Source organism: Macrotis lagotis, chromosome 3 (genome assembly GCF_037893015.1).
Source record: "Macrotis lagotis isolate mMagLag1 chromosome 3, bilby.v1.9.chrom.fasta, whole genome shotgun sequence".
NCBI classification, from domain to species: Eukaryota; Metazoa; Chordata; class Mammalia; order Peramelemorphia; family Peramelidae; genus Macrotis; species Macrotis lagotis.
The window spans coordinates 26,249,510-26,277,075 of record NC_133660.1 but is presented as its reverse complement, the minus strand read 5'-3'; the positions used below and the strand labels follow the sequence as shown (position 1 = coordinate 26,277,075).

At 40.1% G+C, this 27,566-nt stretch overlaps 1 protein-coding gene across 2 annotated transcripts in view; it reads right to left on the bottom strand.

The window, feature by feature from the left end:
- The window catches only part of AFG2A (AFG2 AAA ATPase homolog A), a 238,094-nt gene that overhangs the window by 40,391 nt on the left and 170,137 nt on the right, over window positions 1-27,566 (bottom strand). The window contains exon 15 of one of the 2 annotated variants that reach the window (XM_074228357.1): window positions 16,408-16,572. In XM_074228357.1, coding sequence (XP_074084458.1) covers window positions 16,408-16,572 — 165 coding nt within the window. The remainder of the gene's footprint in view (window positions 1-16,407; window positions 16,573-27,566) is intronic. The other variant, XM_074228358.1, reaches the window with a different exon arrangement.

Sequence of the window (27,566 nt, the reverse complement as noted above, 5' to 3'; positions counted from 1 at the left end):
TGGTTGGCGGAAATCCCAAGGTTACTGGCATTGTTCGACTGGAAATCACATTTCATGGTTTTCAAGAGAGAAAAACAAACCATTTGCAGTGAAATTCCCATCTGTGCACCAGCCTTTCAGTTGGGAGGGAAAGCTAACACGCAAGCTGTCAGTCAGGGTCCAAGGATCTCCCAGTCTCAGTTTGAGAGCTAGCCAAGAGGATTCAGTGGTCGCAGAGTCCCAAGGACAGAGACATGAAGGGACTTCCTGAGAAGTCTCTGAATCCAGTTTCTTGCTGACTCCAAGACCAATCGGTCAGGCAGTCAATAGGCAGCTAGGTGTTACAGTGGATGGAGTAGAACATTAATGAGTTCAAGTCCGAACTCAGACACTACTGAGCAGGGTGACCCTGGATGCCTCTGTTTCCTCATTTGTAAAATGAGCTGGAGAAGGAAACAGCCAATTTCTACAGTGTCTTTGCTAAGAAAACACAGAGGGGGGTCACAAGGAGTTGGACAAGACTGAAACTAGTACCTGGGCCAATGGTGATACCATTGGTGATACCATCCCCAACCACAACAAAAACTCAATGTGCTAGATGCTGGAGGCTAGGTGCCTGCCCTCAAGGTGCTTACTTTCTAATGGAGAAGACCGTCTGTGAAGAACTCTGCAAGTACTAGGTGCTTTCAGAGGAGATGAAAGGCAGTCTTGGAGGGAAGGCACAGGTGGTGGGGCGAGATGGAGTCCAGGCAATCTGGCAGGACAGATTGAAGATCTCTTGAAGGAATCATAGAAACAGGAGGTAGAGGTGGCTGAGAAGGTACAGTGCTCCATTCATGGTGGGGACAGTCAGGGGAAAGGCTGGAAGATAGCTAACATCAGCAAGGAGACCTTGGCAGGGTGATGAGGTATAAGAAGGTGGGAAAGGCAAGTTGTGAAGGGCTTTGAATGCCAAAGAGAATGTTTTATATTTGATCATGGAAGTAAAAAGAAGCCATAGGAGTTTAGTGACATGATTGAATCTATAAGTTAGGAAAATCCCTTTGATGGTTGAGGAAGGGAGAGACAGGAAGAGCCACCAGCTGGCTACTACAATAACCAGGCATGAAAGGATGAGGCTACAAGAGCAGGGAGAAAGAGGCACAATGAGAGATGCTCTGAAGGTGAGGAGAAGCTGGAGATGGAGCTAAGTACTGGTTCTACCTCTGACTTTGGGCAAATCCTGTAGTCTTTCTTGGGCTCAGAGAGGGTTGGGTCAAATGTTCTGAGATCCAGCTCTATTCCATGACCTATGATCCTTCAGTACCTCAGTGCCACTATGTGGCAATGATTTCAAGATCAAAGAATTCAAGTGGGAAGAGGTCTCAAAGGCCTCCTAGAACAACACATCCCTGAAGAATGCCCACTGGAACATACTTAGTAGATAGATAACTGACCTCTGCTCAAGGACCTTGCGTTCTTGAAGGCCTTGTCAACCAAACAAAGCTCTGTAGACTTTCACCATGGATGAGTCTCTGAGAACTAATTTAACCAACTTTGGAGAGGGAGTTACCAATCTGGCTACAAGATGATGGACTTTTTGGTCATAGCAACTCTATAAGTCCATGTTCAAAGTCTTAGAAGGGCTGTAGTTTGTGTTTGGTATTCCCATACTACCTCCTTCAAGTACAGAAATGATTTCTCTACTATTCTAGCCTTTCTGAATATTTATTCCTCTTGGGGGCTCTGCTGTTTAGACAAACATGCCATTTCTGTTCTTCACACACACCTCTTTTTCCATAGCTTTGAACAGGTCTCCTTTCAAACCTGAAATGACCTCCCTTTCTACCTCTGACCCAAGGAATCCATCTCTTCCCTTTAAGACCTTCTTCATGAAGGCTTTGCTGACCCTGACAACTATTAGTCCTCTCTTCCCCAAACTACCTTATATTTAATAATGTATTTGTTGGCATCCATTTTCCTTAGACTGACCATAGGTAGATAGACACATATAGACTTATAGATGACCCTGTTGTCTAATCCATTTGAAAATATCTCAAGGACAAATAAGGAGACAAGGGTTAGAGGGAAAGGTCTATCTCAAGAGAAACAGTCTGACGTGGCTCATGACCTATTACACTCATTAAGAATCACACTCCCCAGCTTTAACTCTAATATGGGTATAGGGCAGTTAGGTGGATTTAAAACTGGTGGGATGCTAGATTCAGATTAGTCATTAATGTTTTTATACCTTCGTGCTTCAGGAATTAGCACTTGGCTCTGGGCTACTTGACATTTTAATCAACAATTTAGGTAAAGGCATAATAGTCCAGTCATCACATGGGAAAATGACATAAGGTTGGGAGAGAGAGAGAGAGATGTGATAGAAGTCAAAAAGATGTTGGTAAGTGAGGATATTGAATCAAATGTAATGAGACTGAATCTAACAGGGATAAATGTAAAATCCTCTAGAGGTTCAAAAAGTCAACTTCATAAATACAGGGTAGGAGTATATAGATAGTAATTTGTTTAAAACCAAATCTGGGAACTTTAGGTGAATTTCCAGATTAACATGTAAAAGGAGAGTAAGAGAATTATAACACTGAAGATGATGAAGGAAACATTCCCGTAATTCTCAGCCCTGGTCAGAATACATCTGGAATAGTGTTCAATTCTAGGGCTGCATTTTAGGAAAATCCCTGAGAAGCTTGAGGTTATCCAGACTAGACCTATTAGGAGAGTGAAGGGGCCTGAGATCATGCCATTTAAGACTTGGCTGAAAGAACAGGGAGTGTTTCGTCTAGAGGGTATGGTAGGAATTGCTCCAATATTTGAAAGACTGACATGAGGAAGAAGGGGAAGGGCTGAGAAGAGAAGGGAATAAGCAGAGGGGTAGAGTTAATTTGCACATCAACTGGGAAGGGGGGGAACTAGGAGCACAGTGGGTAGAAATGACTTGAGATCTAGCTGAAGTCCCTATACCCAATTATTAAGCATTTACCACGAGCCCTCTATGCACCAGGCTCTGGGGATAAAAGACTCCAATGAAATATTCCCTGATCTCAAGATTACCCTCTACTAGGGAAGACTATGCATACATAATAAAGTACATGTCATATATACACAAAATAAAATTTTAAAATATTCTGGGGGGGGGGGGTAAGGGGAGAATGGCTGAGGACAGAAAGTCCCTATTTCCAAGGAGATCACAGTTCAATAGGGGAGATTACAGGGGAAACAATTAAACACAAATAAGTCATATTCATGATAAATTGGAAATAATCAATAGAAATCAAGCATTGGAACTGAGGAGGTCAGAAGTCAGCAAACTATAGTTTGTAGACAAATCCTGCCACTGTCTATTGTTGGAGGACCTTTGAACTAAGAATGGTTTCTACATTTAAAAATGAAAATAAAAACAAATCAATAAAGTCCATGGATTGTGTTTTTTAATGCTTGCTGTACAAGGCCGGATTTTAGCTGGGACTTGAAGGAAATCAGGGAGCCAAGAGATGAAGATGAGGAAGGAGAGGAGTCCAAGCATGATGAAAAGCCAAGGAAAAAGCTTAACAAAGAGGGTATCATTAGAGGTGAGCTTTTTGAAGGAAACAAGAGATTCCAAGAGACTAGGGGGCCGGTAGTTAATGCAAATACTTGGAGGAAGAAGATGAAGTTTTATGTGAAGATGGACATGGTTTGTGAGTCTTCAAGCAAAGATTTAAGCTTTAATATAGTAATGTTGGGCTGCCTCCTCCCAGAACAAATAATAATATGCCAATTATTACTATTTTTCTGAGGAATGAGGTCAACAAAACTTTATTTACTGCCTAATGTGTAAAAGGGATTGTGTCAGGAGATGACAGAACAAAACAGGTTCTTGGAGAGGAAATCACTATGTTAGAATATTCTCGATCTTTCATTGGGCTGGGCATCAAACAAGACACATACCAAGAGATAGGAAAGATTATCCCTTGGGGAAAAGCACAGCAGAATTTGGAGCTTTTCCTGTATCAGTTCAGTTTATTTAAGGGATTCATTAGCTTTTTGTGGGCAGATTTCCCTCTATCCAGTACAGGGAACTCAAAAAATACCTCAAGTTAAACAGCAGAACAGGTATATAAGAAGTGGACCATACTGATTTAGAGCTGGGTGGTTGTCTTAAAAATAATTTAATTGAACCCTGCCTCCATACAGAGCAAGAAACTGAGACCTAGGGAAGAGAAATGGCCTATCAACGTCACCCAGTTATGGTGAAGAGTAAAATCTAGCTCCAGTGTCCTATAATTACTGGCCTTTATAAAGTGTTTTCAGGTTTGCAAAAAGTTTACCTTTTATATTTTACATCATTTTATTTGATTCTGGAGGGTTGGTTATGAATTATCCCCATTTCACAGGTGAGAAAAATGATTTGTCCAGGGTAGCTCAGCAAGTAAGAATTTGAGGGCAGCTATTCAACACAGTGGATAGAGAAACAGGGCCTGGAGTCAGATGAAAACTCATTGGCCTGAGTTCAAATCCAGCCTCAGACACTTAATCAGTTTTGTGATCTTGGGTAAGTCATTCACCCTGTTTGCCTCAGTTTCCCCACTTGTAAAATGAACTAGAGAAGGAAATGGCAAATTATTCAAAGACCTCTGCCAAGAAAACCCCATTTGGGTCCCAGGGAGTCAGATACAACTGAAATGACAGAACAAGAACAAAGTACTTACTCTAGGCCTAGCACTCTTTCCACTAGGCCACCAAGCTATAATGGTAAGTTTCTCCTCATGAAGTATTTCAACAAAGGCTGATATCTTGTTTGGTAAGTTGGAGGGGAGGGGGTTGCCTTCTAGCTTTGAGATTAATTGTTTCTGTGAATACTAGCCATCAGCTCTTCACCACCACCACCGCCACCACCACCACCACCACCACCATCATCATCACCACAGGCTGGGCACTACTGGGCTGCTCCTGCCTTCTACTTACTGAAGGCTCTGTTTAGTTCCTTTTAAGGTTATCCTGTCTCTGGAGAGAAGAAGTAGTCTGTATGTATTTTCTCCATGGTGACCTTCAGATAAAAAAGTGAACTCTCTCAAAAAATATATCAGTAAGCTTCAGATTCTTTTACCAGGTAGGAGTTATACCAGGTCTTTGGAATCCCTCCCTTTCAAACTCTGAGATTTGGGCATTATGTGAATGGATGAAAGAATGAATGGATGGATGGACGGATGCATCAATGAATGAATGAAATATACTGGGGATCACACAGTGGGCACTCTAGGTTTTCATTGATTCCAGGCTCTAATAGTTATAACTACTGTGAACTGGTAATTTTCTGCTTAAAATAACTTTTAAGAAGGTTTCTTCATGTCTGAATTCTAGGAAGAGGAAAGCAGAGGCTTGCCTAATTGAACATAATTCTTGCCTTTAAATCCAAACCACTCCTCAAGCATTCTTTTTAGGTGAATAAAGATATGTCAAGGGGCTACTTCTGCTCCCATTTGCATCTGCCAAAAGAATGTTTTGTATGGGTGCCAAGAAGCTGCTTGAACATTTAAGTTTTTTGAAACTGTATTTTACAAAGGAATTTGCAGCCCAGAAGCAAGGGAAGGACAATCTGCAAATATTCTGGCTTCCTGATAAGTGAGATGGGCTGGAAGTCAAGAAGGACCCACTGTTTCATGTGTTGGGATGGTTGATGACTTTTGTGAAATTGTAAAAGAGAATGAAATTCTCTCCTTCAAAATATCTTTATTAGTAATAATATTATACTAGTATTAGTACTCATATCAGCATTACTATATACTAGTGTTAGTATTATTATTAGTACTAGTATTATTATATACTAGAATTAGTATTATATACTAGTATATACTAGAATTAATATTAAACTAGTATTAATATTACTAGTACTAGTGTTATTATATACTAGCATTAGTATGAGGATTATTATATACTAGTATATACTAGTATTAGTATTAAACTAGAATTAGTATTATTTGGTAGAGGCACCCTGGACTTGGAATTTCATTGATGTGGTAGGTGGAGCGGTATCATCATCATCATCATCATCATCATCATCATCATCATCATCATCATCATCACTAGCACCTACTTCATACTAGCCCCAGGTACTAAGAGATTTATATCCCTATATCTGGAGTGAGAGGACTTGGGTTCCAATCTGAGCTGGTCTTGTGTGATCTGGACACACAGGGGCCTCAGGTAAGACCAAACTAGATGACATCTAATGTGTCAATTAATAATTCTAATAATTCGGAATTCCAGTGAAACCATTCCCTCCATCACATAAGACTGCCACTTCATCTGTAGCTTAGCATCTCTGAGAGTTGCATTGGACCCCAAGACACTAAGAGACATGTCTATGGTTAGTGGGGTGGTCCATGTCATCAGGCAGAACTCACTCCTGGTCAGTTTTCTGTGTATGACACCATCCTGCTTCTTGCATTTACAATAACATAATTATGATGACAGAATTAATTTATTTAAGGGAGTCTTTCCTAACTACTATTATAGAATGAAGATTGAAGCATTCATGTTTTTGGAAGAAGAGGCTGGTCTCTGTGTGTCCACATATCATATTATGGCTAAATGTTTGTTCAGTTTAATTTTGGTAACCCCCCCACACCGATGCATGCCAATTAGTTATCTGAGTTTCTCCTGTTGAGCAGAAGCATGTCAGGACAAACCCCCTCACCGATGCAGATTGCATCTCATCTGGGACTTATCTTTTTGGAGACTCAATGGAGTTAGTGGGATTGAAACACAAGATCTTTCTGTTTCTCTGGCCAGTCCTCTAATCATCCATTCTACCTCTATTTGAATGAGTTTAAGAAAAGTCTAATGAATGTGACATGGCAGCTTTGGAAAACATTTCACAGCTAGGTTTTGGCAAGAAGAGATCATCTTGGACTTAGCTTTACTATCTTTTGGGGTTCTCCAGGAGGGAGGGAGAGACAGAAGCAGAGATAGAGAGACAGAATGAAAGAGGGGCCCAGCGCTCTATCCAATTTCTGGTCAGTTACTGACCCTTTTTCCACCAGCTCTGATATCCCTAGGTGTAGATCCTAGAAGGGGGATTTCTGGATTAAAAAATGACATTTTGGTCATGTTCTTTGCACCATCTCAAACTTTTTCCCAGATTGCTTGGACATATTCACAGTCCAACACTGAGGACTGAGACTATGACATTTTCTTTGGGTGCTAGACTTTGGGTTTTCATCTCACTGGTCCATATGTCACCAAGATGATCCAATAATCCATTTGCAGCCAGGTGACCAACACCAAATCCATCTCTCTCTACTGTACCACATCAGTCCATGTGAGAGGACCTGGATTCAATTCTTGGCATGACCACTTACTTACTCCCTGTGAGACCATGGGGGTTAAATGTCAATCTCACTGGACTCTTATAAGGGGAGGGAATTGGAGGAGAGGCCCTTTTCTGCTTTCTATCTCAGAACCTCAGATTCTAAGGCTCTGGAGGCCCTGGACCTCAGATGTCTAAGGCTCAGATACCACAGCCAGGGACCACCTGTGCAGGGGCTGTCTAAATGCTGTTTGGATTAGCAGTGAGGTGGAGGAAAAGGTCAGAAGAGCACAGAAGGCCTGACCTTCCTCTCCAGAGCTCTGGGGGAGTCTCCATCACTGGTGGGCTGCCCATCATTCTCTGTTCTGGGTGACAAGCCCCAGGAGCCAACCACTGGCATCAAACCAGCCCCAGCAGGCAAGTAGGGCAGTACAAGATGTTCTTGAGGATGCTTCTCTTTGGTATAAACATTTCGTTGACAAGAGATTTCAGATAATCAGAATTATGATCTCCATGTTGCCCGCATCAGCTCAGCAGCATCTGCTCATTCAATATGATCCATTGCATTAAAGGGATGGGGAGGGGGCACGTACATGTTGACAGTCCCATGCTTTACAGGTTGTAGACATCAACACTCAGAGGTGGAATGGCTACAGCCTTAGTTTACTTACAGAAGTCTCTGGAAACATCAAGGCTGTATCACCCTGATCTCAGACCTAAGCAGTGCTAGGCATCATCAGTACTTGGATGGGAGATTGCCTATGGCAGGGAAGAGTTCCTAAACTTTCTTGAAAAATTTTTTGCACATGTAAAATGGGTATCAGGTTTCTTGTGTTCAAAATGAATGGGGGAGGAGGTAGAGAGAGGGAGAAAATTTGGAACTAAAAATAAATATAAAAAATATTTTGGCAGCATAAAGAATTTTTTTCTCAAATTCAATTTTATTTTCAGTTTTGAATTTTCTCCTTTCCCCATCACTGATAAGGCAAGAAAAACAAAACCCATTACAAATATGTGGAATTATGTATAACACATTTCCACAATGACCATAGACATGAGAAGGGAAAGGAGAGAAGAGAGACAGAGAACATATGAGAACAAAAGAGAAAGAAGGAAGGAAGAAAGGGAGAGGAGGAAGGAAGGAAGGAAGGAAGGAAGGAAGGAAGGAAGGAAGGAAAAAAGGAGGGAGGGAGAAGAAAGGAGGAAGGGAGAAGGGAGGAAGGAAGGGAGGAGGGAGGGAGGAAGGGAGGAGGGAGGGAGGAAGGAAGGAAGGAAGGGAGGGAGGGTGAAAGTAAGTTTCATATTGCACTCTGAGTATCAGTCTCTAACCAGAGGTGAATAGCATTTTTCAAGAATCCTCTTGATTGATCAGACTTACTAAGTCTTTCAAAGTTGATTATCTTTACAATGTTGTTATTTTATAATTTTCCTATTTCTGTTCACTTCACTCTGCATCAGTTCATATATATTTTCTCAAGTTTTTCTGAAGGCATCCTGCTCATTCTTTTTTTTTTAGGATGTTGCAAGGCAAATGGGGTTAAGTTGCTTGCCCAAGGCCGCACAGCTAGGTCATTATTAAGTGCCTGAGACCAGATTTGAACCCAGGTACTCCTGGCACCAGGCTGGTGCTTTATCCACTGTGCCACCTAGCCACCCCTCATTATTCCTTATAGTACAATAGCACTCCATCACTACCTATACCTCAATTTGTTCAGCCACTCCCCAAATGATGGACATTCCTTCTATTTTCAATTCTTTAACATTACATAAAGAACTGAAATAAAGATTTTTAATATATAGTTCCTTTTTCTTTTTCTTTGTTCTCTTTGAGATATGGACCTAGTTGCAGTATTTTTTTTTAAGCAATACTGCTAGTCAAAGGGTACATACAGTTTTATAGTCCGTTGGATGTGGTTCCAAATTATTCTCCAGAATGGTTGAACTGGTTCACAAATCCACTAATAACAGATTATGTACCTAATTTTCCACATTCCCTCTAGCTTCTGTCATCTTCTATCATGTTAGCCACTAAGATAGGTGTCAGGCAGTATTTCAGAATTATTTTAATTTGCATTTCTCTAGGTATTCATGATTTAGAGCATTTTTTAAAAATAGCCATGAGTAGTTTGAATTTCTTCCTCTGAAAACTCCCTGTTCAGCATCTTTGATCATTTATCAACTGGGAAATGGCTCTTATTTTTATAAATTTTAATCAGATCCCTGCATAGAAATGAGATCTTTTACAAACCCCAGCTACTGCTTCTCTTCAATTTTTAAGTATACTGGTTTGATTCCATCAGATAGTGAGGTGCCACCTAGATCAGAGTGCTGAGTCCAGATTCAGGAAGACCCGAGTTCAAATCCAGCCTCAAACCCAATCTAGCTGTGTGACCCTGGCATCATCTCTATTTGCCTCAGATTCTTCAATGGCAAAATGGGGGTGATAATATCAACCATCTCCAGAACTCTTGCAAAGATAAATGAGGAAATATTCATGAAGCACAATGCCTAATATGCAGTAGGCACTTAATAAATGCTTATTCCATTCCCTCTCCCCAATCAAAACTCTTTATTTTACCTCCCATGAAACATTCTACCTCTTGTTGGGTCATGATCTCTTCTTTTATTCATAGATCTGACAGGTAATTATTTCATGCCCCTCTGTTGAATTTCTATTGGTAAATATTAATAATTTAATAAGTATTAAATAAATTTAATAATTAATAAAATAATAAACAATATTTTCTACCTACATTCCAAAAGTTTTTGTGAAACTGGGAGTTCTTGCCTAAATCACTAGGATCTTTGAGCCGATCAAAGCTAGGCTATTGGATTAATTTCTGCCTAAGCCGTTCAATTATTCAGTCTATTTCTTATTCAGTAACAAATTGGTTCCATGGCATTCTTGACATCTTAGTGATTTTTGCAAGATGCCCTTAGGTCAAAAGAGATCACCAACAATCATATTTAAAAAAATGTAAATACCCTGTCGCAACCTGGAGGTTCAACATCACATACCTTGAAGGTGGCACATAGGAACAACAGGTACTTAAGGTATAGGCCTGGCTCTGGAGTCAAGAAAAACTGGGTTCAAATCCTACCTCTGCTCCCCAAATACTTATGTGACCTAGGACAAGATATTTCATTTTTCCTGAATCTCAACCTCCTCACCTTTATTTCATTTTATTTATTGTATTATTTTTGACTTGTTTTTTTTTCCCTCTTCACCTTCAAAAAAAAAAGGAAGTCAAACTAGATGGTCTGTATTAACAGGATTCACAGTTGATATCTGGTCTTTGATATCAATGTCTATTCTTCTCGTTTGGCTATGTTCACTAAAAACAATGAACATTGTCTCATGGGAACCTTCAACTGATGGCAGTATAATACTTTCAACAGGGAAGCCCAACTGATGTATTTCATTTTCCATTTCTCCTACTCTTCTTCACACATGGCCCATTGGAATTGGTCCCAGCTGTGACTTGTATGCACATATGTATCTCTCATTGCTGTTTCCTTAAAAGCTCCTGAGAGAGTTTCCAAAACAGACCAGGGCAACTCCATGAAAGAGGAACGAATCAATGAAGGAATAAATAAATAAGTCATAAAACAAAATGACATTTGCTATGAATAATTCTGAAAGAAAAAAAGTCTAAATGAAAGAACACAAGTTTGCTCCCCCAGAGTTCTTGCCTTCGCTTGGAATGAAGAAAGCTCTAACTACATGTCAATGGTCACATGTTTTTCCATGAGCAAGAAACCACAATCCAATGGAAGGCAGAGGGAGCAAGGGAAGGGAGCAGAGTGTTGGATGACATATTGTGTGGGTCCTTCCTGGACCTTAGTGTCAGCATCTCTACCCACTCCCATGAAGGGAGAGGGAGAACTTTCTGTGATATTCTTTGGGGAAGAGGAGGAATAGAGAAGAACAAAGAGGTTGGCTCTAAATTTAGGGTTAGACTATGATACAAAGCAGCTGGGATGAAAGTCAAATGACAGCCTATAGATATTCAAAACAACACCCTCTCCCCACAAACTTGTAAGGCTCAAGTCTTACCCTCCTCCAGGCCTTACAGAAAGGTATACCCCTTCTGTAAATCCCCAAGGATAGAAGAGATTTTTGTAAATTATAGCACCACACCACCATAGTTTTTCCACACTAACATTTCTAAAAACAGATAGGAAGTCAACAGCTTAAGACTCACTGATCTTGCCAAATACATATCCATATAGCAGACAAAAAAATTTAATTAATCTGATTTTCATACTATTTCTAAGGTATAAAGACTGTGGGGCAGGCTGGTTTTTCAGCTGACTGATCATTTCATTCTGGTGGCAGAAGGTGAACAATTATTGTTCATGGGTCCATGACAAGGGGAAAGAAGGCTTGTTTTGAAGTGCTCATCCCAGAAATAAAAAGAACCAGATTCTGCTTTATTTTCCTGTTGTTTTTTTTTTTACTTTGAAATCTCACATTATTATGGTTTTGAAACCTCACTAGAGGGCCCACTTCCAAACTGGTTGGAAGAATACTCAATCAAGACTGAAAAATATGATGAATACAAGGGAACCCAAAAAGTCAAGGTGACCCACAGTGAGCTCAGTGGCCTAAGAAGCGTGTGCTATGGGTATGAGACAAAACAACCTCACCAAAGGCATTGGACCTTGGAAAGTCAGCAGAGCCCTGAAGTTTTATTTCCAATAAAATCAGAGATACGTGACAGAAGATAGCTCTATGTCAACAATGCGAGATTTCTTCCATCATGAAAGAAAATGTAGTGGATTGCTTAAGGTCACATTGCTCTTGTGTCAGGGGAAAGATATTTGAACTTCAATCTTACCAGTTCTTCATGGAACCTTATCTAACCTCCAACCTGGAAGCAGGTCTACACTCAAATATAGTTGGAAAATACTTGATAAATGTATCGAAATACAATAAAACATGAGTAATACTAACATGTGATTTTTCTAAGACAATATAGAGCCCTTTATGGCTCCCTCTTTCTATTTGAATTCGATGCCACTGCCTTCTACCATATGGACCAACTTTCTAAGTACACAGATTGAACTGGAAGAAGACCCAACTGAAATGCTGTGCTGTTGATATAATTTAGGTCTTCTCATGATTTTATGAATCAACCTTTAGAGAAATAAAGCTGAGTATTTATGGAATGATTCACTCCATATTCGGGGGCAGATAGGTGGCATCACAGTGGATGAAGCACCAGGCCTGGAATCAGGAAGATTCATCAGACAATATCTGTGTAACCCTGCTTGCCTCGGTTTCCTCATCTATAAAATGAATTAGAGGAGGAAATGGCGAACCCTTCTAGTGTCTCTGCCAAGAAAATACCAAAAGGGGTCATAGAGATTCAGATGTGACTGAAAATGGAACTGAACAGCAACAACACTTAGTCTATATCCAGGCTGATTATCTGTTAGTATATCTGCTATGGGGCTATAGCAAATGGGGCTGGGTCCCTGGGTTCACTGGTACAAGAAAATCAATCCCTGAAATCAGAACACTGAAACATTCTGCGGGGGCGCAGAACTGATGCTATCAGAGGCAAGACTTGAAGCCAGGCCTCTCTGGCCTCAAAATCAGTTCTTTGCCTAGTACACCACACCAACTCTCAGAGGAGTTTATTATAATAATATACAAATAATATAATAATTTATAATAATAAACTAAGAGTTTTCCTGCTTCTTTATACCAAAAGATGTCAAAATTACTCCGAACAGGGATGTACTACAAGCATCTGTTTGAACCATTGGCAGACACAGATAACAAAATCCTGGGCCAAACATCATGACAAGGAAATGAAATACTGTGGAACCACCAAAGTTTTAGAAACTTCTGGAACAAAGTTTCTGTGAAATGGTCATAGGATGCTGACTTTTCAGTTCATCATGACATGTCTTCATCATCCATATATCTCCTTCCCTCCCTCCCTCCCTTCCTTCCTTCTAGTAGGTGTTAGGTGATAGGAGTTAAGTGACTTGCCTAGGGTCACACAGCTAATAAGTACCTGAGGTCACATATGAACTCAGGTCCTTTGGACTCCAGGGGTAGTAGTCAATCCACTGCACCATCTAGCTTCCCCCAATGCATCACTTTTCAAAAGGCTCTTTTTACAAAGCTCTAATTCTTAAAGGGGAAAAGTTTAGGGGAAGCTATAAAGGACCTCAGAAATCATGGAGTATGACTCTCCCATTTTCTTGATAAGAAAACCGAGACTGAGGTTTTGCATGAGGATACTGTTAGGAAGTGTCTGATGCTGGATTTGAATTCAGGTCTTCCACTCTCCAAGTCCAAAGTGCTCTCTAACTCACCAGCTATATTTTGGACTAAATAAGCTATGTACCAAAGAAAAACTATAAAGTTGGCAGAAGAACTCTTAGCATTAAAAGACATTTTGCTCCTGAATTAATAAGCCAATAAGCATTTATTTAGTGTCTACCATGTACCAGGCAGTGCATAACACCCCCAAATCAAGACTGGCCAATGGCTAGCTTTTCTATATGCTGATAGTACATTATGTCAGAGTGAGAATGGCCAAGGATATCAGGCTGAGTCTTGTCTCATCTCTCCATGGATATGGAACAGAGAGCAGAAATAGTCACATGGCCATGACCCTGGGCAAAACAACTGACAGGTGCTGATTAAGTGGACTAGACAATGAAGATACAAAAATTAAAAATGAAGCAGTCCCTGTTCCCAAGGGCTTCTAGTGTATGGACCAAGATAAGCAAATTCACATCATATAAAAGAATACAAGCTTTTTCCACCCCCTAAGAAATGGAGCAACAACAACTAGGAGAAAGAGGAAGACATCAGTAGGACATGATAACTGATCTGAATGAACCTTGAAGTACTAGGGATAGTAAGAGACTGAGCCAAGTTGGGAAAAGCAATGTATGGATTTGGAAGCTGGTGGGTTTCAGATATCATCACCATCATCAATCATCATCATCACTTACATTTCTCAATGCTGAAAAGGTTTAGAGAAGGCCTTCCCTCTGAAAATCACTGAATATATTCAGAACATAAATTCCTCAACTTTATCAGTTTCCTCCCAAGAGAATGTAAGCATTGAAGACAGGTAATGGTTCAATTTGAATTTCCAGTACTGAGAACAATGTGTTACATTGTTAATGTAAGTAAAATGCTTTCTGAATGAATAAACAAACAGATCATGCATCATTAAAGACAAGTCAAAGTCACAGTAAATAGTGGCACCAAGACTAGAAGCTTGGTCTTCTGTTCATTTCAGTGACAGTATTGCTTCTCTGCTGACCTTGCATTTAAGAAATACAAACCTTAGGTGAGAATAGACATTAGCATTACAGATTTAGAGTTGGAAGGGATATCAGGACGAACCAAGTTCACTACTTTCCTTTTACAGATGAGAAAACTGAGTAACTTAGAGGTTCTGTGACTTGCCAAAGGTCTTTAGCAAGCATCAAGACCTGAACCTTTGATTTCATTTTCAGTATGTCTGCCTCAGCATCCCTCTGGTTTGGAACTCTACTAAAGACCTGTAAAGTATGGAGTCCATTGGATTCTACCTCTGGCTTCAGGGTTGCTCCTTCCTCTTCCACTCTTCTACAGCACATAATTCCTCTGCTGAGGATTCCCTGGATGCAGCAGACTGCAACATTTCTATGACCTGAAAGATTGCTCTGGGAAGCAACATGCAGCAAAACTTCGGTGGTGTACAGCGTGATGGTGGCAGATCTCCTTGAGCTCAGTAATTCAGAGATGCAATAGGCTATGGGATTGGGCATCCCTCTGAATCTGGCTTCAATATGGAGAGACCCCAAAAGTGAGGGGGATAGAGGGGACAAGGTGTCTAAGGGAACCAGATGGAGCAGATCAAAGTTGATCAGTAGTGGGATCATCACCCTTCCACTTTGAGGCTGGGGAGATTCAATCTTTTTAAAAAAAAAAACACAACATTTTTTAAGGTACTGCATCCAAAATGTAGCAGCTAGGTTGGTCCTCTGATAAGACAGATCTACCATCTTCAGCCAGATAGAGCAAGAATAGTGAGAGCAATCTTCAGGAATCTAGGGTGACCTCCATTTAACAAGAATATATTGGAGGAGGCTACAGATGAAGGGATGGTTTCTCAATGGAGTAATTAAGTAAAGTGTTTCCCAGAATACTTTTGCTTCTACATAATGGGCATTTCTCAGCCTGCCCCACCCCTGATATCTCATTACTTTATTATTTATGTTTGACTTCCATTTAGGGATCTTTGTTCCTTCTTCTCAGGTTGTGCTCATAGTGTATATTGTTATTGTGGTTTTGTTTCTTTCATTCTGCATCAGCTCATATAAATCTTCCCATGTTTCTCTGAATTCCTCATATTCATCTTTTCTTATTGCACAATAATATTCTGTATTATTGATTTAATCATTCCCACTTTGCTCCCAGATGGTGGTTACCACAAACTATTACTATGTACACACATTTATGTATATATGTGTACACACACACACACACACACACACACACCTTTTTTTTAGTTTTTTTTTTTTGCAAGGCAAACATGGTTAAGTGGCTTGCCCAAGGCCACACAGCTAGGTAATTATTAAGTGTCTGAGACTGGATTTGAACCCAGGTATTCCTGACTCCAGGGCCAGTGCTTTATCCACTATGCCACCTAGCTGCTCCCCCACACACATTTTGGACCTTTGTAGAATGGATGGAATAGTACAATGGAAAGAGGCAGAGGTCTCAGATCCAAGTCACTTTTCTGACAGTCACTCTGTGTACAATGAAGGTTGGAAGAAGTGGAATCCCTTGCCCTGTATCTATGACCCTCTAGTCTTAGGCCTTCTTTGGGGTATCTGCCCTGAAGTAAGATCATTCAGTTTTTCATGTATAATTCTAAATTGATACCCAGTTGGATCATTTCACAACTCCACCCATAGCATATTAGCATACCTGTCTTCCCACAGGCCCTCCAGCAATGACTGTTCCCATTTTTTTTTTTATCATCTTTGCCAATTTGCCTGGTATGAGGTGAAACCTCAGGCTCAGTAGAGTAATTTCAAATATCTTGGCAGTCAACCAGAAAGCCCCCAGTTATTTCCCCATGTTCATTTCCCTGGGAAGAGAGGGCTCAGCTTACCTCAGCCCCTGAGTAGGTATCTGTCTGACAAACGAGTTCTTCCAGGTCGACATCTGGACCAACTGGCTTGGAGGAAAACTGCAGCTTGAATATTTCCCTCCTCGTGGCTGCATCTGGTAAGGGGACATAGATGATCCGGTCAAATCTCCCAGGTCGCATCAGAGCCTAGAGAGACAGAAGACAGGCTGAATGAGTTAAACGGGAAGGGGACAGTCTAGAACCATAGGAATATAGGAAAAGATGGATAAAGGAGCAGATTTGCTCTAAGATGTCAGAAGGCATGGTCCAGAGCACTGGATTCAGAGTCAGCATCCTCCTGAAGCATTTCCTAGCTGTGTGATCCTGGCCAAGTCACTTACTCTCTGAGTCTCCCTTTCTCCACCTCTTGAAAGATGATAATTTAACACCTACCTCTCAGGGTTTTTGTGAGGAGAATGAAAGGATATAGAATGAATGGTAAACACTTCACCTATCATCAATACCATTATTATTATTTGAGGGGATTATTGAAGGCAGACTATGCTTGATTTTGTGCTTAACTTAGATTGAAGAGAGCGGAAAATTGAAGAGTTCTGAGAGAGGTTAAGTGGATTGTCCAATGGAAATTCCAATGTGGAAACTCCAAGACACCAAGAGGCTCAGTGACCTGTCTGAAGGTAGAGTCAGCCTGTGATGGAGGTGAGACTTAAACTTGGGTCTTCCTCCTCCTCTATCCTTTCTCTCCAGCTGTTCTGATCCATATCTAGCCACTGTACCCAGATGGCCCAGAGAAGAGTGAGCATGGTGACTTTACACAGGCTTCCTTCACTTAAATCCAGTTCATTTGCTTGTCAAGGCATCACCTTTCTGATGTCTTCTTCAAGGACAAACATCAGCAATCCCCCATAGTAGGCTTCCTTTCAGACTGCTACGTCATTTTGTGAAAATAATAAATCAAAGGGGAAAAAACATCACACATTTGTGTTCCATTTTTATACTTAAAAAAATCAAACTTCAAATGAGAAGTTCCATGGGCTTGAGTAATTATCAGCAATGTAGACAAGTCTCTGTTCTTTCTCAGATGCAAACATTCGCATGGTGAGCATTCAGTTACAGTGAAGAACTACAGGCTACAGCAATGAAACTCTAGACATGGGTTTGTGCTGGACTCATATAATCTGCCTTGGGTAGGAAAGTATTTCGCTAGCCCGACCCTTTAATGGAACACTTCGCAGACTGAGCAGGCAGAAGGCAGCCAGCTGCCCTGAGAGGCACGGGGTTTTTTGTTGGAGGAAATGGCCTTCAGATGGGCTTAGATCCAATGGAAATTCACCAACATTTTAGAGGTACAATGGTTGCACGTCTGCAAATGTTTCATCTTCCAAGCTTGTTGTGCTGTTGTTCAGAGCTGAACTTCAAAAAAAAGGAGATGTGTTCAGATTTTCTGCACCTCAGCAATGGCCTTCTCTCTGGGCTCTTCCTTCTCCCAATCATCCTCCACTCAGCTGTCAAAACTATTTCTCAATGGGGAGGTAAGGTGATGCCACTCCCCTGCTTTATAAGCTCTAGAGCCCTTTACAGCCCGACCCTTTCCTACCATCATGGTCTTCCATCTATAACTACCCTCCATGTATTCCACAATCCAGCAACTCCATCTCCTGATCCTGTGGTTTCCCTGCCCATCCCATCATGGAAAGCTCTCCTCTTTCACCATGCAGTTCCAAGTGTACCATCTTCCCCCTAGTGCCAGTGTCTTCCTTCTTGAGATTCCCTCCCACCCCACTGTAAACATCCTAGATGGATCTGGTTCTATCCATGTGGCCTTCCCCCATTAGACAATGAGGTATGTGAAGGCAGGGATATTTTGCCTTTCTTTGTATCTCTTGTACTGATATGTGTGTGTGTGTGTGTGTGTGTGTGTGTGTGTGTGTGTGTGTACATTAAAGATGTTCTTCGATGTGAATGATTCACATATATAAAAAAAGTCACAGGCTATTTTCAAGTTTCAAATAATGAAGGTATGATCTCACACCTCTCAGACTGATCAATATGACCAGAAAGGACAATGATCCATGTTGGAAGGGATGTTGGAACTCTGAGACACTAATACATTGTTGGTGGAGCTGTGAACTCATCCAAACTTTCTGGAGAGCAATTTGGAATTATGCCCAAAGGTCAATGAAAAAGTGCATACCCTTTGATCCCGCAATACCACTACTGGGTCTATACCCTGAAGAGATCATGAAAAGGGGTAAAAACATCACTTGTACAAAAATATTCATAGCAGCCTTGTTTGTGGTGGCAAAGAACTGGAAATTAAGTAAATGTCCTTCAATTGGGGAATGGCTGAACACACTGTGGTATTGTATGTCACTACTGTTCTATTAGAAACCAGGAGGAATGGGAATTCAGGGAAGCCTGGAGGGATTTGCATGAACTGATGCTGAGTGAGATGGGCAGAACCAGAAAAACCAGAAAAACCAGAAAAACACCCTAACACCAACATGGGGGTGAAGATCAATCTTGATGGACTTGCTCATTCCATCAGTGCAACAATCAAGCACAATTTTAGGGTATTTGCAATGGAGAATACCATCTGTATCCAGAGAAAGAACTGTGGAGTTCGAACAAAGATCAAAGACTATTATCTTAGATTAAAAAAACCCATTATCTTATTATGTAATTTTGCTATCTCTTACACTTTATTTTTCTTCCTTAAGGATATGATTTCTCTCTCATCATATTCAACCTTAGATCAATGTATACCATGGAAACAATGTAAAGACTAACAGACTGCCTTCCGTGGGGAGTAGGGGGAGGGAAGCAAGAATAGGGGGAAAATTGTAAAACTCAAAATAAATAAAATCTTTCTTTAAAAAAAAATGAAGGTATGAAGATCTTTGAAAATAGCAACATAAGTAAAAAGGAATTAAATTCAACCTAATAGGAAGGACTGAATTAAGATAGTAGAATAAAGGAACAAACTGCTAAACATTACCCAAAATCTCTCCTACAAAACAATCAAAGAAAACACCAAATGAAATTCTAAGTAGCAATGTCAAGAAAAAGGAAGTAATAAATCATTATTCTAGTCCAGGGAAGCATAAGAAGACAGAGGGATCTGCAGTTATTGGGATAGGGCCTGGCTGGGAGCATGAGAAGTGGGCTAGAGGTGGCAGCAACAATAGTGGAAGCCCAAAGAGTGCCTTAGGATGGCAAGGGGAGTGACTCCAAAGTCAGAGATTCCAAGAGATGTCTTGGTTAGCATTGATCACAGAAATGGGTGCCATCTGGCAGCCTTATTACACAGTTCTGAGTTGAAGTATCTGGGTAGAAAGAGTTACTCTAGTTTCAAGGGAGCAGGAGTCCTACCTAAGAAATTTACCTGGGTTAAGGACTAGGAGGGCAGAGAACAGACTTCTTTTGGAAGTACCAAAAACCCTCAGACCCCCAGACTGAACTTCAGAAGCTAAGGCTAGCCATTCCCACCAGAGGTGATCAGAACCTAATTCTAAGAGATAAAGTTTAGGTCAAGAAATAGCCTGAGAAAAAAAAGCAAATATTAAAAAAAAAAGAACCTGATCATAAAAAGTTTCTATAGTGACAGTAAAGATCAAGACACAAATCCAGAAGAATATGACTTAAAAACATTACAAGCCACAAAATAAAAAGGCAGATTGAACATAAGCCCAACAAGAATTCCTAGAAGATCTAATAAAAAAAATTTTAATAGAGGAAAAACAAAAAGACTAAATGTCAAATAAGAGCAGAAGAGGAAAAAATGGGAAAAGAAAGGAGAGCAATACAATAAATTACGAAAAGATAAATAATAACTTGGTAAAAGAAGCACAAAAATATAAAACAAAAACTTAATATCAGGACTGGCCAGATAGTAAAAGATGTACCAAAAAAAGTATGGAAGAAGGAAAACTCTTTAAAAATCAGAATTGGCCAAGTGAAAGCTAATGACTCCATGAGACATCAAGAAACAATGAAACAAAGCTCAAGACTGATGAAATAGAAGAAAACTTAAAATATCTTCTAAGGAAAACAAAATGACCTGGAAAATAAATGAGGAAAGATAATTAAAGAATTAATGGACTACCTGAAATTTCTAAAAACCAAAAACAGCCCAGACATTATATTTCAAGAAATTATAAAAGGGAACTGCCCAAATACCATTGCCCAGAGGGCAAAATTGAAATTGAAAGAACCTACCAATTGCCTCTTGAAAGAAATTTCAAAATCTCTCAGGAATATTATATCCAAATCCAAAGCTCCTAGATCAAAAAGGAAATACTTCAATCAACTAGAAAGAAATAATTCAAATATTGTTGAGCCAAAGTCAAGATAAACAGGAGATTTAGCAGCTGCCACAGTAAAGCAGTAGAGGAGTAGAGGCTTAGACTATGAATATTCCATTAGGCAAAAGAGCTAAGATTACAATGAAGAATAAACTACCCTTTGTTGGAGCTGTGAACTAGTCCAACTATTCTGAGAACAATTTGGAACCATACTCAGAGGTCATAAAACTATATACCCTTTGACTCAAAAATACCACTACTGGGCCTATATTCCAAAGAGTACAAAGAAAAAGGACCTCTAAGTACCAAAATATTTATAGAAGCTCACTTTGTAGAGGCAAAGAATTTGAAATTGAAGTGGTGTGCATGAACTAGGGAATGGCTGAACAAGTTGTGATACATGATTGTGATAGAGTACTATTGTACTATTAAAAATGGTGAGCAGGATGATGTCAGAAAAAACTGGGAAGACTTATATGAATTATTCTGAAGGACTCTCAATGAAAACTGTAGTGGTTGTGGTTGTGGTAGTGGTAGTGGTGGTGGTACCCTTGCTACAATTAGAATCAAATTCAGGCTTTTCTGTTTAACTTTTCGAGTACATGTCAATCTGGCCCCAACCTAACCCTGTAAACTTGTTGTTCAAGGTACCTGGAATGAGTATTAGAATTCCTTGCTCCCAAGAAGACTCTGCTCATGCCAAACCTTCTACAAGAAGCCTTTCCTGAATCTGCCTACTCTCCAGCGGCACCCCTGCCCTACTTTCATCCTGTTTGTGCTTATTTGTGGATCTGTTGTCTTCCCTGATAGAATGGAAGCTGCTGAGGGCAGTAGTTGTTTCATTCCTGTATAGACCACAGTGCTTAGTTTATTGTAGATACCTAGCAAATGCTGATTGGGTGACTTTTTGAGTTCATCAGAGAATCATAAATAATGTATTAATCTGTACCTTATTTACAAAAAATTGGTTAATGATACCCCACACCTACCCACTCATCTCAAAAATCAAGGCACTGGAAGAATGTTTAAAAGAGCAAGATTTACAGGGACAATTTTGGGTTGTCTGCAATGGAGAATACCATCTGTATCCAGATAAAGAACTGTGGACTTTGAACAAAGTTCAAGGATTATTCCCTCTAATTTTGGGGGAAAAAAACTGATATCTTATTGTCTGATCTTGCTGTTGTCTCTTATACTTTATATTTCTTCCTTAAGGATATGATTTCTCTCTTATCACACTCTATTTGGATAAATGTACAGCATGGAGACAATGTAGAGACTGACAAATTGCTTTGGGGGGGAGGGAAGTGAGGGGAAAATTGCAAAACTCAAAATAAATAAAATCTTTAATAAAAAAAAGAGGAGGATTTAAGTTATCATGTTCTGTTCCTAATAGAAGGTTTGCTGTTGTTACTATTGTTTTACTGAAATCCCTCTACTATACCCTATCATGGTGGAAGAATAGGAGTGGGTGTAGGGTGGTGGTCATATCACCCTGTCATGTCAATGGTGGGCAGTAGGCAGGCCCTGGAGGTGCAGAGGCACACCTTCTTGACCAAGGGCATTGTTCTTTTGAGCAGTGGGATGAGTGAATTTTGCATTTCTGGGGCAGTGTATTCCAGCCTTCCAAGCTGAAGGGGCAACACTTCCCATCCAGGAGGAATCCATTAAGGCCTATCTACCTGGCAAAGGCATTTTGCCAAACATCCGAGTTTTGACCCCTTTTTCCCTACCAGGAAACAATAATCTTCCGGACTAGGACCTTCAGAGACCCAACCCAGAGAGTTAATTCCTTGCACACTGGAGGTGAGCCAGGGCAAGCTGTAAGTTCATCTACTCTTAAGTTCCATATTTCATAAGGCTGATGATGTTTGTCCTTCCTCAAAGAAGACCATAACATCAGGGAGGTGATGCCATGACAAGCAGATGAAGTAGATTTGAGTGGGGTTGGGGGGAGAGGGGTTGTGCTAAATCATCAGCCTTACTTTCTCCTCCAGAGCCATCTGGGTCCAGTGGCCAGACATGAATCAGGATGACTGGATGGGAGGCAATCAGATTTAAGTGACTTGCCCAAAATCACACAGCTAGTGAGTATCAAGTGTCTGAGGCTGGATTTGAACTCTTGTCCTCCTGACTCCAAGGCCAGTACTCCATACATGTGCCCTAAACCAGGGCTGACCATTTTGGACAAGGGGGGGTAGACTGGAGAGGGATTATGGGAATGTGCCATCTGCTTTGCTGGAGACATGTGGTTGCCTCTTTCTCTTTCCCACATCTCCATTGCCCTATTACTTTGCTCCTGTTTCTTTTATATCTGCTCAGTTTTCTTTTATAATTTCTTGAAATCTGATGTCCTAAGCTTTTTTTTAAATCATGGTTTTTGAGTAATCCAACAATTCTTAAAATATCTCTCTGACCTATTTTTCAGTTCCATCATTTTTCTGAAGTTATTTCACATTTCCTTCTATTTTTTAGACTTAGACTTTTTTATGCTTCTTGATATTTCAGTCATTAGCTTCCACTTGACCAATTCTAATTTTGAAGTTTTTTCAGTGAGATTTTATACATTTTCTTCCAAACTATTATTTCTCTTTTCATAGTTTTCTTGCATTACTTTGATTTCTTTTGTCCATTTTTAATTCTTTCACTCTTATTTGCTTTTTAATTTTAAAAATCTTTCTTTAGGTATTCTAGGAACTCTTGTTGGGCTTATGTCTAATTTGCATTTTCCTTTGAGGTTTTGTTTGAAGAGATTTTTAAGTCATTATTTTCTTCTGAGTTTCTTTCTTAAGCCTCCTTGTCACCATAAAAGGTTTTTTTTTAATGATTAGGAAAAAATAACAACTCTATGGCCTAAAATCTACCACTGCTACTTGAAAAGGCATCACAATCTACCTCTTTTTTCCACCATCCATGTAACTGTCTAAATCAGGGGTTTTTAATCTGGAGTCTCTGAATTCATTTAAAAATATTTTAATATATATCAATATAATTGGTTTCTCATGTAATCCTATGAATTTTATACATTCACAAACATCACTCCAAGGACAGAACCATAGGCTTTGCCAGAATGCCAAAGAGGTCTATGATCCAAAAGAGGTAAAGAATTCATGACCTAGATTATAACTTCCTTACTTGGCCACTGGAATCCTCTTTTATATTAGATGAACAATTTGGGAAAAAATTGGGTCCAATACTAACTGTGTGACCTTGCATGTCACATAGGTCAAAGATAATACCTGTCATACTTGTCTCAGGCTTTTTAGGAAAACCAAATGAGAAAATAATATTCCAAAAAGAACAGAGGAAGGCAGAATGGTTGCAATTAAAAGAGGTGTTTCAGAGTGACCCTGGACAAGCATTGTCCTCTCACCAGTCCTGGGCAATTCCCTAATACTATAAGATGACATTTACTTAGTAGGAAGCTAAGAAAAAGCAATCCCAGGTTCAGCTTCTATCCTTATCTCCTTTTAACACATCTGGAAAAGTCCAGAAATTCTAAGCTATTTTTAAGCATCCTTTGCCGGTAGTGTGACTGTCTATGAGGGTGGAACCTGGACACCACCTCCATTGTTTGTTTCAGGGAATACTGCTCAGCATGACGTCCAGGTTGTTTTTAAAGTCACAGCTGACCATGGGCAATGACAGTCTGCTACAAATATTGCCTGGTGTGCTGGGCTCATGGCCATTGAGGCTTTTCCTGCCTGATCTTGTCAGTGAAAGTTCGGCTGAAAAAATAGTAGGAAAAGCAGCTTCCTTCCTGAGGAGCCCTGATGGTGCTAACACCCTTCCTAAAGGTTCTTTAAAAAGACTGTTCTGGTCCATCCAAACAGAGAAAGTCTATGGGAGGAGACCTCTTCCACTGGTGGAGGGGCCAGCACATGCAAACCCCAAGGGGAGATGTGCCCCAGCCTTCTCAAGCTCCTCTATCTGCTGGCTGGGAGGAATCAGTTATGGCAGCTTTAGTTCCCAACTCTAATGAAAAGAGCAAGTCTTTTCTGGAGTCCTCATTGAGATGCAGAGAACTTTGGTTATCCCAAATGGGAGAAATATTATCCAGGCATACCACTCAGTCTCAAGGGAATCCTCACCATGGTTCCCCCATGGAATCTCAGCACCTAGGCACCTATTATGGGCCATGAACCATTGGAAAGAACAAGACTTCCACTCTACATAATAACTCTGGGGACTTAAATGAAAGATCTGGATGAGCCCTACTGAGGATGAGAAAGCATGAGGAGCTACAATCTGTATACAGTGGGGGAATGATGATCAATTCACCCAAGTTTAACTGATGATTTCCAGGATCTAACTCTTAGTAACTGTCTGCCATCTTTAATGTTTAAATAGAGACAAATTTAAGAAGCAATGGGACAACGAAGGTTGCAGATGTTAAAGAAGGATAATAACACTCTCTTAAGGAAATGAGCTATGGACACAATCCTTGCTGAAGGCAGGGCAAGCTGCTAAGTGACCTTTGGGAATATCTCTTACATGTAGCCCCATACAAATGGAGGGTTGAAGATCAGAGTTTCATGGGGTTTTTTTTTTTTAGTAAATCTACTCTATTTATAGAGGCAGGGTGGCATAATGGATGGAAAGTTGGCCTCACTACCAGTAGGAACTGAGTTCAAAACCTTTAAACTCTTAGTGCTCTATCTATCTTCTAAAACTAGAAGTTGTAGAGAAGATGTCTACCTGCAAAGGTAGAGGGAATACCAATGAAGTACAGAGCTCTAATTCCTTTCCTTATCCCCAACCTATCAAATGGATTGTGCATGGCACTACAGTTCTACTATCTATTCAGGGTCTCAGTTTCCCTAGCTGTGACGTATTTTCACATTGCTTAATTTATTAAGATCTCAGACAGGGCCATCTAATCTAACATGTTCATTTTACTAAAGAGGAACTTGAAACCTAGCCTTGTCTAAGGTTACAATCAGATCTGAGATCTTCTTTCTCATTGTACAGAGAAGGAAACTGAGGTCCAAGGAGGTGTGTGATTTACCCTAGGTGATTCTCAGCTCAAATAGGATTAAACTGACCTAGGCAATAGGATTAAAGATCTGAGCTGGAAGGGACCCTGAATACCCATTTCCAATCTTCTCAGTTTACAGATGAGGATACTGAGATACAGAGGGGGTTAAAGGAATATGTATGCCTTGGTTTCATGGACAAGTTTTTCACTAAGTTGTCTCTAAGGAGCTTCCATTCAAAGAAATTAGAGATGACTCTCGAGAAAAGACAATGTCATCTTTGAAAACATGATGCAGATAGGAAAATGCCTTCAATGAGGCCATTCAGAAGCAAAAGTCATCTGCATCTCTTTATGGTCCAAGGTACCAAAGCAGAGTAGGCCACCAATCAGGTCAGTCAAATAATCTCCTTCCTTTAATGGAGCCAACAGTATTCATAAGCAAAATTTAATCTGTCAAGAGTCTAATTCACAGCCAATAGACAGGAGCAAGGGAATTGGGGCTCCCAGTGAGCAAGTTTATGGGGTTCCAAGACACTGGCATAGTAGCATTTCCTGTGGTGAAGTTCAAATACCATGCTTTGAAACAACTAAGTGACTGACCTCTTTCTCATAGTTCATCATTCTACCACATCAAATGGCCAGCATAATGGCTCAGCCTTCACAAGGAGTTTGCCAGATCTATAGCAGGGGGAGAAGGAAGATTTTTTGGGCTTTTGACATCATAGAAGACAGGGCAACTTCCTTCTTCAGCCATGGAGTTGTCTCCTTCCTTACAAGAGCTTATAACAATTAGGGATGGGAGAAAATGGTAGTGGGTGGGGTTTTGGAAGGGCCTACTGGTCATCCTCAGATGATCATTATTGACAGGGCATGACCATCATAGTAAGATGTAATGGAAGAGAGAATGTGGAATAAAATCAATGGATGGCAATGGGCAACTCTGTCTTTGTGAAATCAGGCTTTGTAAGTATCCAGGCTAACAATAATGTTATTGGATATAATGCTCATATGCCATTAAATCTTCTTTATGGTATGAAGTTGTTGATCTTGAAGGCCAAGCTGATGGTGCACAGATTCTAAGGGGTCTGACTAATTCAGGAAGACTTTGAGTTGAGTGTTCAATGAAGGACTATTTCTGTCATCCGAGGACCAGTTTCTAAGTTTGAAGAGGCACACTGCCAGAAGGTTGATGAATTTGATGAAGAGGTGTTATGCAACTCCCAAAGACTGTAAATTGATGAACATAGAGTCTGGAATCTGTTTTGGGGAAGGAAGCATTCATACCGATGAAATCACTTATTTCTGAAGTCTTGAAGCATATGAAGAGTATGACAGCATGTAAGGAACAAAGATAGGAGATGAGACTCAATAGAAGTGTCAGTCAAATCACCCATGCCTTTAGACATGTCTATATAAATATATAGACAGATAAACATCTAGGTCATGCAGTAAATAGAACACTCACTGGGTCTGGAGTCAGAAAGAAATGAGTTCAAATCTAACGTCAGATACTTACTAGCTATATGAGTGTGGGTAAGATTCTCTTAAAAAATATTTTATTTATTTATTTTCCCAACTACATCGCAATAGTAGTTTTTAACATTTTTTGCAAGGTTTTGAGTTTTACATTTTTCTTCCTCACTTTCTTCTCTCCCCCTACCCCATGACAGAAAGCATTCTAATATAGGATCTACATGTAAACCTAGATCCATAATAATTGTATTGTGAAAGAAGAATTAAACTCAGATGGAAGAAAAGAACAATAGAGAGAGAAAAATATCTTTTAAAAGACAACTTTTAAAAATTGAAGGTAGTAAGCTTTGGACTGCATTTAAACTCCATAGTTCTACTTTTGGATATGGAGGGTATTTTCCATCACAAGTCTTTTAGAATTGTCT